Below are 13,953 nucleotides of genomic sequence, written 5' to 3' on the forward strand. Positions count from 1 at the left end.
GGCCTGTCCGGGTGGTGTCCGACCGAGGCCAGACTATCGCGGAGCCATAAGCCATCAATCTTTCGAGGCACATGAGCATCGTTTACCAACGAGCCAGGGGATTATAACCAGGATGGATTCAATATGAGATGCAGTGTAGTGCAACAGATGAATGGAGTACAGAGAGGTTGTAAGTTGTAACTAAGTTAACCAGTGTGGAGAGCGGTTGATGTCATCGACTACCTCGTTAAGTTAACGTTAACCCTTCAGTTAGTGTGCCTTGGTACCGTGAGTCGCCAGGCACTGCCGCTCCCTCCCTTCCTTAGTTCCGTCGCCCATCAGCGACCATCCTCCCAGACTCAACTCAAACCCTTCAGACAACTCGCCGGTCGCCGAACTATCCTTAACACACCGATTGTCTCTTGGTCTTCTCGGTTCTATCTCTATATTTGTCGCTTTTACGAACTCTATCATCTTTTAATCCCGAACTTACCGTAGCAGCCCCGCCGTCGGTCTTGTGTGGATCGGTCTTTGCGAAGTTAACGGCTTACACGACTCCGCAACCAACACTCGTCAACGCCTTTTCCACAGCTTCGTGTCGTTCCGTTCGGTCGCTTCTCATGCATAATCGCACCTGTTCTTATATTATATAACACTGAAACGCATCACACGTCGGCAGAGAGTGAAGGAAGGGATATAAGACTGTTGGGCGACTGCCGGTGCCGGCTTGGTTGGTCACGCGCCACTGGTTGTAGAGGATGAGAGGCTTGCAAAGCCTGGCCGCAGGCTTGATCTGCAGCACGTTGCTTTCTGCGGTTACGGCACAGGGAATCACTGCTATACATGAACCTGGTCGATGCGCTATCCGTGGTCACTGTGGAAAGAAGAGCATTTTTGGTGGGGAGTTGCCTTGTCCGGACAATGGGCTGGCGCATGACCCGGATGACGCCGTGAGAGAAAAGCTGGTCTCATTATGTGGGAACAAATGGTCTGAGGGCCCTGTGTGTTGCAAAGAAGAACAGGTAGGCATCGTGTCTCGGATATTGGGCTAGTTTACTGACGAAGCTCGATGAAATAGGTTGACGCTTTGAAAAAGAACCTGAAGCTCGCAGAGGGTATTATCGCCTCCTGTCCCGCATGCGTCGATAATTTCTTCAACATGTTCTGTACATTTACATGCTCGCCCGACCAGTCGCTGTTCGTCAATGTCACACAAACCGAGCCCAAGGGAGACAAATTTTTGGTCACGGAAATAGACAATCTCTGGTCGGAAGAATACCAGAACGGCTTTTACGACAGTTGCAAGAATGTGAAGAATGGCGCGTCAGGAGGCAAGGCGATTGATTTCATCGGCGGAGGAGCCAAGAATTACACCCAATTCATGAAATTTCTAGGAGACAAGAAGCTGCTCGGCAGTCCGTTCCAGATCAATTACGAAACGGAGCCTCGAAACCCGGATCCTCACGGCATGGAAGCTCTACCCATCGTTCCAAAGGCCTGCAATGATTCAGATCCAGCTTATCGTTGCTCTTGTGTGGATTGCCCCTCAGTCTGCCCAACGTTGCCGGAAGTCAAGTCTCAAGATTATTGCCACGTTGGACTTATGCCGTGTATGTCCTTCGCAGTCATTATCATCTACTCGGTATTCCTATCTCTCGTTGTATCAATTTCGAGCTATGTAGCATACCTGGAACGACGATATCGCAAACCCGAACGGGTCAGATTGTTGCAGGATCCGGTACAAAGTGATGACGAGGACGACGGTGAGTTTGTTCGTGGCATTGGCTATTTGGACACCCCTCATAAGCACTACAAGTTGAATGCTATCTGCGACAAAGCGTTCAATTGCCTTGGCAATATCTGTGCCCGTTTTCCTGCGATTACGATCTTCGGGAGCATTCTTATCGTCGGGCTCCTCAGCTTGGGCTGGCTTCAATTCACTGTAGAGACAGATCCCGTTCGCCTCTGGGTTAGCCCTACCTCAGACGCCGCTCAAGACAAGGAGTTTTTCGATGAAAATTTCGGCCCATTCTTCCGCGCTGAGCAAGCCTTTTTGGTCAACGATACGGGGCCTGTATTGAACTATGATACATTGAGCTGGTGGTTCGATGTTGAAAGTCGCGTTCGCCGCATGATATCCTTGAAGCAGGGTTTGACTCTAGATGATGTGTGTTTCAAGCCGACGGGTGATGCCTGCGTGGTACAATCCCTCACAGGATATTATGGTGGCTCGTTGGCTGGCGTTACTCCTTGGAACTGGGAAAAAACCCTCACTCACTGCACTGAATCACCCGGTGATGTTAGCTGTCTCCCCGATTTCAAACAACCTCTTCAACCTACCATGATTCTTGGTGGCTATGAGGATACCAACAATGTGCTTGATGCAAACGCCATTGTGGTCACATGGGTTGTAAACAATTTTGCGCCGGGTACCGAAGGCGAAAGCAGAGCAATCGATTGGGAAGAAAGCTTGAAGCAAGTCTTGGAGGTCGTGCATGAAGAAGCATGGGAGCGCGGTCTCCGTCTATCTTTCAATACAGAGATGAGCCTGGAGCAGGAGTTGAACAAATCAACCAATACGGATGCCAAGATTGTGGTTGTCAGTTATGTGATCATGTTCATCTATGCATCTATTGCGTTGGGATCTGGAGCACTAACTCTTCGGTCGCTGTTGACTAACCCATCGAACGCACTGGTCCAGTCCAAATTCACCCTAGCAATTGTCGGAATCGTAATTGTTCTGATGTCGGTTTCCTCTTCAATTGGATTGTTCTCTGCGCTTGGCATCAAAGTGACCCTCATTATCGCAGAAGTCATTCCATTCCTAGTACTTGCCGTTGGAGTCGATAACATTTTCCTTATTGTCCACGAATTTGACCGCGTGAACATCAGTCATCCCGATGAGGAAATCGACGAGCGTATTGGCCGTGCTCTTGGTCGCATGGGACCTAGCATTCTCCTATCAGCCATTACTGAAACTGTGGCGTTTGCTATGGGTATATTCGTCGGCATGCCAGCAGTCAAGAACTTTGCTGCTTATGCCGCTGGTGCTGTTTTCATCAATGCCATTCTCCAGGTCACCATGTTCATTGCTGTTCTCGCGCTCAACCAGAGGCGAGTTGAGAGTCTTCGTGCTGACTGTTTTCCTTGTTTCACCGTTCGGCGGGCAACATCTTCCGGTCTACCGGATGGTGTCGATTATGATGATATGGCTGGAGAAAGTTTCCTGCAAAGGTTCATCCGCCGCGTCTATGCACCAGCTCTGCTAGATCGGAGAGTAAAGGCAGCTATTATAGTCATCTTCCTTGGCTTCTTCACTGCAGGTCTGGCCCTAATACCTGAAGTCCAGCTAGGTCTTGACCAACGCATTGCGCTCCCGACTGACTCTCATCTTATCCAATACTTTGACGATCTTGACCAGTATTTCCAAACTGGTCCCCCGGTGTATTTCGTCACACGCAACGTCAACATAACAGAAAGATCACACCAACGCCAGGTTTGTGGTAGATTCTCCACATGCGAAGAATATTCACTTCCTTTTGTGTTGGAACAAGAATCTAAACGCCCCAACGTTTCCTATATATCCGGATCTACCGCTAGTTGGCTGGACGACTTCTTTTACTGGCTCAATCCTCAACAGAATTGTTGCAAAGAGAATGGAAAGGTTTGTTTTGAAGATCGTACACCAGCTTGGAATATTACCTTATCCGGCATGCCGGAGGGAGAAGAGTTTATCCACTACGTTGAGAAGTGGCTCGAATCACCCACGGATGAAAATTGTCCTCTTGGAGGCAAAGCTCCATATAGCAATGCGCTTGTGATAGACCACAAACGCGTTACCACGAATGCCACTCATTTCCGGACGAGCCACACTCCCTTGAAGACTCAGACTGATTTCATCAATGCACAAGCCTCGGCTCGACGCATATCGGACTATCTGTCCAAGGAACATGACATCGACGTTTTCCCGTATTCGAAGTTCTATATTTTCTTTGATCAATATGCGTCTATTGTTCGCCTCACCGGCACACTGCTCGGAACCGCTATCGGTATCATTTTTGTCGTCAGCTCCGTTTTACTGGGATCTTTGGCTACTGGTGCAGTTGTTACCACGACTGTCGTTATGATAGTCGTAGACGTTATTGGAACCATGGCTGTTGCCGGTGTTTCGCTCAATGCAGTTTCCCTCGTCAACCTGGTCATCTGCGCGGGTATCGGAGTTGAGTTCTGTGCGCATATTGCTCGTGCTTTCATGTTCCCATCCCGCAATATGCTGGAAAAGAGCTCCAAGTTGCGTGGTAAGGACGCACGTGTGTGGGCTGCCCTCATCAATGTGGGAGGTAGCGTCTTCAGTGGAATTACCATTACCAAGCTGCTTGGCGTCTGTGTACTTGCATTTACACGCAGTAAGATCTTTGAAATCTACTACTTCCGTATCTGGCTGGCCCTCGTGATCTTCGCTGCCACACATGCCTTAATCTTCTTGCCTGTTGCTTTGAGTTATTTCGGCGGAGAGGGTGAGTTTTCATATCCGGCTTCCTAACTTCGTATCCATTTACTAATCATTATCTCTTGTATTAGGCTACGTGGATCCCGAATCAGATGGCGGCCTGGAGGATAACCTCGCTGCGCGCGGCTATCGGTCACTTCTAATGAACGACGACTATGACTCTGAAGAAGAAGATTAGGATCGATCGTATGGAGTCTTATATTTTATACGTAACTCAAAGACCCCTCATGTAACTTGGAATTTTTCTTTATGTTTTCGCTTTTTGGTTGGGTGTTTTTTCGGATGGAGTTGGTTTCTCTTTAATGGGCAGGCGAAGTAGATAATATTCCGTACATCTATCTTATGAGAGACGGAAATGTAAATAGCAAATTTCTGGCAATATAAAACATTTCTCGAGCAATAGAGAAAATGAGTTTGTGACACTATCGTCTTTGTGATTTGATTCTTCGTCTGCCTAATATTAGGGCATGACTTGCTGGATAGCTAAATGTGTATTGGATTTCAATATATACAAATGTTTAATCCATATCAACTACATGCACCTGCCCCTCAAAATCGGTACGAGAGCAGGAAGATCATTTCATATCGTCGTCATTATCATCATCATGAACATCATCACCTCCAAGTATCATCAACAGTGGCAGTCAACCCCTGACAACCCGTCGGCACAGTATAGCTCCGGTTGGGATCACTCTCCCACTTAACACTGCCATCAGTGTTCACAACAATAAACTTATACTGAAACGACTCGCCAGCTGGCAAATTCACCGTGCCAGTCCACACTGGGTCAGACGCGGTATATTGACTCGCCGACAACAGGACAGCACTGGATGCACTCCAAGAACCGAGTGCACTTATTGATCCGACGAGATAGACTTTCTGGCCGTATGTAGTGGTGACTACTTCCTCGAACGTGACCGCAACCGTTGATGCGGCTGTGCACCCCGAACTACGGCTATTACAGATCGAGCTACCGGACACAGATGACCAGGGCAAAAATGCTCTTGGTAAGCCAGAGGTCATGGGCACGGCGATGGTGCCGCTAGAACTAACGGTGACGTTGGTGCATGTGTACAGTTCTGTAAGCAGAGTGCCAGATGCGTAGCCGCTGCCGCTGAGGGTGAGGGTGTATGAGCTACCGCTTGCGCCGAGGTTGGAGAGGACGGTGACTAGTTGTAGGCCTGTTGTGCCTTTGCGCATTGCGATGGTGTTGGAGTCTTGATAGATGGGGTTATTCTATTTGCTGTTAGTCATCATGCAAGCATGTGTTTAAGGAGGGGGGTGTGTGAGTCTCACCTGGTAAGTCAAGTAAGCAGAGTCTTTTGACATGGCCAGCGTGCGGATGGTGTTTGATCTTGCAGTATGAGTGTACAATTGAGCAGTGGTCGAGTAGGCCGATGGCCAGAGAGCTTCGCGGTTAAGTGGAACGTTTCCTCCGCTGTAATGCTGTTCTTGTCCATAGTACATGATTGGGATACCGTCTGTCAGGAACATGAAAGATATGACGTTCTTGGCTTCAGAGTAGTCGCTCGTGTAGCTGTATTGGAATTGTATGTAAGAAAGACGCCGCCAATCTTCGCATTGAGGAAGGAAGATGGATGACTTACTATGCGAATCGAGGGTTGTCGTGGTTCTCAATAAAGTTTCCGAGGAGAGATGTGTCGACACAATCGGATTTTACGGTGTTGATCATGTTGTACAAATTGCTGATGCTGCCGCTGGTAGATTGAAAGGCGTAGAGCAATTGCCAGTAGCTGCGTGGTACCCACCATTAGTAAACCAGTCCAAGCTACCAGATGCACAGATGTCAACTTACATTGGGTAATTCAAAACTCCGCTCATAACACTCTGATACGGGCATACAAATGCTGGATCGCCGTTAAACACTTCTCCGATACAGTAAACGCCAGCTGAAGCTTCGAAATTGGCGAAGAAATCCTTCTGGATATGTTTTGCGGAGTCGATACGAAGTCCGTCAACTGGATCATGTGGTCAGTACAGATTTTCAGAGGTGATAATCGATCTGGGAGAATCATACTGGAGTAATTTGCTACAAATGACTTGACCCACGCATTCCAGGTATTCTTCACATATGTCTGGGTAGTGTCGAGATCCGGTAAAGAGACATAGGTATCTCCTTCCCAGCAGTCCACAACATTGGTCTGGTTGTCATAGTTGGAAATCAGACAGTAGGGATGGTAATAACTTTGAGATGGGAAAGGATTGAAAATGCTGTAGTCGACGTTGGTGCCCACTCCATTGTATGCCTACATACGAGAGTCTCAGTCAGCTATTTCGGCAGATTTCTGATCCTAATGGAGAATATGGCGCACCATGTTGTTCACCACAATGTCGACCATGAGGTACATTCCTCGTGCGTGCAACGCGTTGGAAAGTTTGAGCAAGTCTGAAGAAGTACCATAGTGAGGGTTCGTCGCGTAACTAAAATGGCCTCAAAGTCAGACACTCTGTTGTTAAAATTCAATATGTGGAATCAAGGGGATGAAGTACGCGTTCTGCTGCCAGTAGCCATGATAAGCTTCACCATCATGGGTGTTGCCTTCAAAATTCTGGGTTACGGGTGTTATCCATATGGCTGTAAAGCCCATACCCTGGATGTAATCGAGCTGTGGATAACAAGTCAATCACTGACTTTGGTTCAATGTCTGATATGACTGTGAATCACATACTTGGTTGATCAAACCCTGCCAGCTACCACCGCAGTATACCTATTACCCGGGTTAATATTAGCCCTAAAAAAAATACTCGAAGGACTAAAAGGTATCTTGACTCACTGCATCAGCGGCAGTACAAGAAGTCGTGGTGGAATTGCTCGTCAATCCAAAACGATCCGTAAGCACAAAGTAGATTGATTGACTGCGCCATTCACTCGCGGTCAATCCGAGTGCTACGCTAGCAAGAGCGCTCCAAACAAGGGAAGCTGTGGGTAGCCTCATTTTGGCGATGGTTCAGCTACTGCCGAAGTGTTTGCACAAACTCAAGAGGCAGTTACTTCTTGATGAAAGGGACATATTGATGCGATTTTCTCCATCTTTATATACTCGACAAATTTGGAAGAAGGCTGGATGCCGGCTGTTCCTTTGGGATTAGTTTCTTCACAGCGTAAAAGGGCGCTTGTGGCTTGCTGGGGTTACGTGGAGAACACTGGAGATGCTGCCGGCAGAGCAAAACCCTAATGTCGACCAGTCTCAATTGCCGGGGACTCTCCCACCAGTCAGTTGATTCCTTCCCTTCAAATGACTATTTTTAGTGCGTATCGAGCTAGCTGAAATACTCCGGAGTATAGAAGTTTTACTAGTTTATTCTCAAAGCATCAACTGCGTAATCCTAATCTGCATGGAATGTTTCATTGCCGAAACGCTAACCCCCGCGCTATGCACTGGACAACATTGTCTGCAGCCAATTCTGACATTGGCCAAGCAACGTGGGGTCAAGCCTCTTTTACCTTTCCTCCTGACTAGTTCGTATTGGCACTGCGTGTCCTGATCCTACTCCGTCGTATTCGGTTCGTTTCTAGGCGTCTCGCTCATATCCAATTGGATGAGGCGGATATTGCTCTCTTGTTGGCAAAAGAGTGAGTGTTTCCGGTGATTTGGAAGATCTTCATGAGTTTAAATTAATGACACAGACGAATTTAATTTATTACGGTCTTCCCAGTCGAAAGAGTACGTACTCACTCATCTGGATGTTGGTAGGGCACGCGCCAGACTATTTACTATTCGCTGGACAGAGGCAGATTCCAGGGCTCTCTCTTGAGTCTTGAATCTCCGTAGAGTAGACGGATAAACCCCAAGAATAACAGACTCCATTATGACTCTTCACTACCCAAAACACCGTCACATGTGCAGAGGCCTCAAAACCTCAAACAGAACACCCGGATCATTTTCTGTTTATTTTTTGCTGATCACCTGGCCTAACGACGAAGCCATCCACGGAAAAGAGGTTACATTCAGTAAACGCCTCATTTTAGGCGCCTTTCATAATCCGCTCTTGCTATACATGGGCTTACGTGAGGCAATCATGGAAAATAGATGATTCAAAACGAAAAGGATTGGTTAAAGTCAATTCTCCGCACACGGACAATTACCGGACCTGAACCATACCATTGATGGTAGGTATGTGAATCTGCGCCACACCACGCTTAAGAAATTCGAATTTGATTATTTATGGATCTCTCTGAGGTCTAGCAGGTTCACCGGTTTTCCAATGCTACAAAGCGTGCCAGAACCATCATCATGACCATGGTATCCCGACATCAGAAGGAGAATTGAACGTCATGACGCTTTCCTAATCTGGTACGTACTGCAGCGAAATTAACCCGATAATCTCTACAACAACCGAGTAGAAGAATGCACTTCGAAAATGAGCTCAACAGAGGCGTGAGCACAATTTCCCGATAACTTTCCGTCATTAATACCGGTATATGTAAAGAGTAATAGTTTCATTTATACCGGTAACGGTCGAAAAGCTAGGTCAGAGCATTGACAGCTAAAGAAGCCACTAGAAAGCAAAACCCGTCTTATTTCGGTATTCGCTCACACTGTGTCCAAGAACATCGGCACTTCTCTGTTTTGATCCAAGTGTGGAGTAACTAGTATAAAGGATTTACATAACATCAATCGATGTCCTTCTGATGGATGGACACTTGAAAAATATTAGGTCTTGAGGTTAGGGCTAGGGCTGAGATCAAGGAACTAGATTTTGGACAGATGATACCCTACGACCTAGGCAAAATAGGCAATTGGAAGATAGGGGAGGGGGGCTAACGTACAGGTGACTTAGACCAAGGGCAACTCACCTGTTGAGCCTCATCTTGGCTCTCATGCTTATGACTTTGAGACATCGTCACAATCGTCACGAAGTCAAGAGAACCAAAGGGGGGTACAAGATTCCTTACGATCTGGACAATCCCCGTCGACAAGAAATTCAACCAGAACCCAGAATATCGACACGTATCACATAATAGCCCTAGAACTATCTCGGTGTTTAGGACTGTAGGGTCTCACGGAGTCAAACCCTAACCAAGGGAAACAGGCGGTACGTCATATCCTTATATCAGCGTGTGAGAGAATCGCAAAAGGCTTCGCTACCCTCTTACTATTTTATGAGAAATCCAAAAGACCTTGCAAATGACCTATTCAAAAAGAATAACCTACGAGCACACTCGTGCATGTTCAGTGTTGACTCGAACAAATACTTAGCTATGTCGAGCTGGGATAACTATTGATATATATATACAACTGTACTTACACCCACGTTCCTAGCCATTCACGATAGGTCCGACGCAACTCCCGACAAGATTTCCTACGTTACTGAAGATATGAGTATGTCTCCTCAGATTACCAGGATTGACAGATGCCCCTGTTCTGCTCGAGGCGAAAGAAAGAAGAGTAGAAAACTTAGAGGGGCAAAACAAAAGTCCCAAAAGGGAAAAGTGCGGGGTGGAGACGCGTGTGACGGTCTGATTGGCTACAGCAGCTTCGTCAGAGCCACGCTAGACCTAATCAGGTATAATAGCTGGTGGGACAACCGCAAAAAAATTTACTACGTACGACGTTTACTTTTTTTCTCCTCCTCGTTTCCTCTCTATTAATTCCGTTAAGTGGAAAATCAAAAACACACACATTTCTCTTTTTTTCCTCTTTTCTGCGTTTATTTTGTATTTCTTTTTCTCCACGCGGCCTTTCAGGAGACTGCAGAAGTTTGTGTTTATTTGAACAGATTTGGCATCAAGTTTCTCGCTTGTAGCCCCGCATCTTGCAAGTTTTCTTTTCTTTTTCTGAAAACCTCACCACGACGCTTCGCGTCAAAAAGAGGGGATAGATCTATAAAAAGAGAAAAGTATATCGCATATATAAGTTGTCCATCATGGATCAGCAACGATTTTTGCAGCAACTGCAAATTATCCTCAATCGTGAGCATACCATCTTCTTGCTACTGCTGATCCGTTCGTGCGAAACTAACCTCCAAACAATACAGCTTCCACCGGGGACTTGAAGGAAGCCACCGGCGTCCTCCAAAAAGAATACTACAACAAGCCCGAATCCTTCCTCTTCCTCCTTCAGTTGGCCACCTCACACGAAAGTGATGACCTCCGTCAGTTGGCTGCCGTCGAGGCCCGCGGTCTTGTAGGCAAATTCTGGCTCAAAGTTCCTGCAAATCAAAAGCCTCAGATCCGTGAACAATTGTTACGCGGAACTATGAGCAGCAGCTCTGAACTCGTTCGTCACGCTATTGCCCGCATCGTTTCTTCCGTAGCCAAGATCGACCTTCAAGACGGCGAGTGGGCCGATTTGCCCAACTTCCTGCTCCAGGCTGCCCAGAGCGGAAACAAAGACGAAAGGGCCATCGGTGTCTACATCTTCTTTACCATCCTGGAGTCTCTAGGAGAAGGATTCGAAGATAAGTTCCAGGACTTGTTCACTCTTTTCAGCAAGACCATCCGTGACCCCGAGAGTGCCGAAGTCCGCATCAATACTCTCTTGGCTTTAAGCAAGCTGGCTATGCACCTGGACTCAGATGAGGACCCCGCTCCTGTCAAGGCATTCCAGCAGGTTTTCCCCGACATGGTCCGAGTTCTCAAGGATGCCATTGACACTACTGATGAGGACCGCATCATGCAGGCCTTTGAGGTCTTCCAAACCTTGCTTGGATGTGATCCTGCTTTGATGAACGTCCATCTTAAGGATTTGATCACTTTCATGAACGAAGTCTCTGCAAATATACAGCTTGCCGAGGATACGCGTACACAGTCAATTAGCTTCTTGATGCAGTGCGTCAAATACCGCAAGCTCAAGGTTCAGGGTCTGCGTGTTGGTGAACAGCTCACCCGCACCGCTCTTCACATTGCGACTGAACTTGATGATGACGACGACGAGGATGAAATTACTCCCGCTCGTTCCGCACTTGGTCTCCTCGACATGCTTGCCCAGAGCTTGCCCCCCAGCCAAGTTGTTGTTCCTCTCCTCCAGGCCCTTGGCCAATACTTCAACAGTGAAAACCCCGATTATCGTCGTGCCGGTATCTTGGCCTTGGGTATGTGTGTTGAAGGTGCCCCAGACTTCATTAGCAGCCAGTTCAATGAAATCTTCCCTATTGTTCTTCACCTCCTCAGCGATAAGGAACCCAAGGTCCGTCAGGCCACCTTGCACGGTGTTGCCCGCCTTGCCGACGATCTTGCAGAGGATGTTGGCAAAGAACATGCCAAGCTCATGCCCCTTTTGGTCCAGAACCTCGCCAGTGCTATGGAGAACTACAAGGGCGAGGAGACTGGCCCTACTGTAAACATCATGAAAGCAGCTGTCAGCGCCATTGATGCCGTTGTTGACGGTCTCGATGACAAGGATGTCGTTGCTTACCAGGATGAGCTTGTTCCTCTCTTGCACAAGCTATTCCAACACCCTGACTTCAAGATCAAGGGCCTCACTGCTAGCGCAATTGGATCCCTTGCATCTTCTTCTGGCGAAGCTTTCCTTCCATTCTTCGAAAAGTCCATGCACCTTATGCAGGAATATGCCACCAAGAAGGAAAGCGAGGATGAGCTTGACCTTCGTGCTAGCATCATTGATGCCATGGGTGAGATGTCCGCTGCTGCTGGTCCTCAACACTACCAACCTTATGTTGAGCCTTTGATGCGTGCTAGCGAGGAAGCCCTCCATCTCGACCACTCTCGCCTCAAGGAGAGCACCTACATGCTGTGGGGCTCTATTTCCAAGGTTTACGGAGAGGACTTCAAGCCTTTTCTCGATGGCGTCTTCAAGGGCTTGAGTGCTTGTATCGAACAGGAAGAAGCCGATCTTGAGGTAGAACTTGGTGATGCCGCCAAGGACCTTGTTGGCCAGGAAGTTACCATCGGTGGCCGCAAGATCAAGGTTGCCGAAGCTTCTGATGACGAGGATGGTGATATTGAGGACATTGATCTCGATGATGAGGATGACTGGGAGGATTTCACTACCGTCACGCCCTTGGCTCTTGAGAAGGAGATTGCCGTCGAGGTTATCGGCGATTTGATCAGCCACACCAAGGGTGCTTATCTCCCATACTTCGAGAAGACCATTGAGTTGGTTCTTCCTCTTACTGAACACCCCTATGAAGGTGTTCGCAAGAGCACTATTAGCACTCTCCACCGTGCTTATGCCACATTGTTCGCTTTGGCAGAGGAGAACGGCCAGATGCCCAAGTGGCAAGCCGGTCTTCCGCTTAAGGTGCAGCTTCCTGTTGAGGTTCAAAAGTTCGCCGAGATTCTGATGACTGCCACCATCAAGTTGTGGGGTGAGGAAAGTGACCCGTACGTATCCCCCTTTTTAATATTCTTTTGTGTTCTATTCCACACTCGCCTGGCCCACACGTCAGTCTTATATGATGACAACACCGTTACCCAGCTCACTCAGACATGCTATATAAAAGCATGATTGATGTTAACAACGTATTCCAACGTAACCTGATTTGTTATATCATTATGCACATTTACCCGCGACAAAAAATACTTTGATATATGCTAATCAGATGCGAATATAGGGCCACTGTTGGTGATCTCTGCGGAAACCTTGCCGAAAACCTTCGTTACACCGGTCCCGCCCTTGTTGCCAACGAGTCGGTCTTGACCAACGTTGTCCAACAGGTCACTGACCTCATCAACAAGAAGCACCCCTGCCAGCAGGAATTTGCCGAAGATGAAGAGCTCCAAGAGGCTGGTGATGAGACATCTGAGTTCGATTGGATTGTTATTGACCGTGCTCTTGATGTGGTTTCGGGATTGGCTGCAGCGCTTGGCCCTGACTTCCCTGAGCTTTGGAAGATCTTTGAGAAGAGCGTTCTCCGCTTCGTCAGCAGCTCTGAGAACATCGAGCGCGCTACTGCCGTTGGTACCCTCGCTGAGGTCATCACTGGAATGAAGGATGCCGTCACTCCGTTGACTGGTCGTTTCTTGCCTCTCCTCTTGAAGCGTCTCGATGACGAGGACCCTCAGACCAAGTCCAACGCTGCCTATGCCACCGGACGTCTGATCGAGGCAACCAATGATGCGTCTATCGTTTCTCAGTTCCCTACCATCCTCCAGAAGCTCGAGCCTTGCCTCCAGCAGCAGGCTTCTCGTCTGCCTGACAACGCCACTGGTTGCTTGTCTCGCATGATCCTCAAGCAGCACGATAAGGTTCCAATTGCGGACGTGCTCCCTGCCATTGTCAGTATTCTTCCCTTGAAGAACGACTATGAGGAGAATGAGCCCTTGTACAAGATGATTGCACAGCTCTGTAAGTTACTCGTGACAATAACATCTATTAACATCTGCTGATATGATTTTAGACAAATGGGAGGACCCTACCGTGCGTCAACTCACTCCTCAGCTTCTTCCCATCTTCCAGGCCGTCCTCTCCGATGATGACCAGTTGGAAGACGAACGCCGCAAGGAGGTGATGGAACTCGCCTCATGGCTCAACAAATAA

The 13,953-nt window shown here is 47.9% G+C and overlaps 3 protein-coding genes across 3 annotated transcripts; 2 read left to right on the forward strand and 1 right to left on the reverse strand.

Moving 5' to 3' along the window:
• Window positions 1-737: 737 nt before the first annotated feature.
• Window positions 738-4,667, forward strand: EYB26_002490 (uncharacterized protein; the record flags this gene model as incomplete). Its single annotated transcript, XM_054261795.1, has 3 exons — window positions 738-1,001; window positions 1,058-4,496; window positions 4,561-4,667. 3 exons carry the CDS (start codon window positions 738-740, stop codon window positions 4,665-4,667), a joined length of 3,810 nt encoding a protein of 1,269 aa, XP_054117770.1.
• A 437-nt stretch (window positions 4,668-5,104) lies between these two features.
• Window positions 5,105-7,446, reverse strand: EYB26_002491 (uncharacterized protein; the record flags this gene model as incomplete). Its single annotated transcript, XM_054261796.1, has 9 exons — window positions 5,105-5,725; window positions 5,786-6,026; window positions 6,097-6,243; window positions 6,306-6,468; window positions 6,528-6,756; window positions 6,823-6,931; window positions 7,001-7,116; window positions 7,180-7,218; window positions 7,285-7,446. The coding sequence occupies 9 exons, from the start codon at window positions 7,444-7,446 to the stop codon at window positions 5,105-5,107; spliced, it is 1,827 nt and encodes a 608-aa protein (XP_054117771.1).
• A 2,932-nt stretch (window positions 7,447-10,378) lies between these two features.
• EYB26_002492 (uncharacterized protein) lies at window positions 10,379-13,953 on the forward strand (the record flags this gene model as incomplete). The annotated part of the gene is made up of 4 exons (XM_054261797.1): window positions 10,379-10,424; window positions 10,490-12,797; window positions 13,028-13,761; window positions 13,814-13,953. 4 exons carry the CDS (start codon window positions 10,379-10,381, stop codon window positions 13,951-13,953), a joined length of 3,228 nt encoding a protein of 1,075 aa, XP_054117772.1.

Source organism: Talaromyces marneffei, chromosome 2, assembly GCF_009556855.1.
Source record: "Talaromyces marneffei chromosome 2, complete sequence".
Taxonomy (NCBI): Eukaryota; Fungi; Ascomycota; class Eurotiomycetes; order Eurotiales; family Trichocomaceae; genus Talaromyces; species Talaromyces marneffei.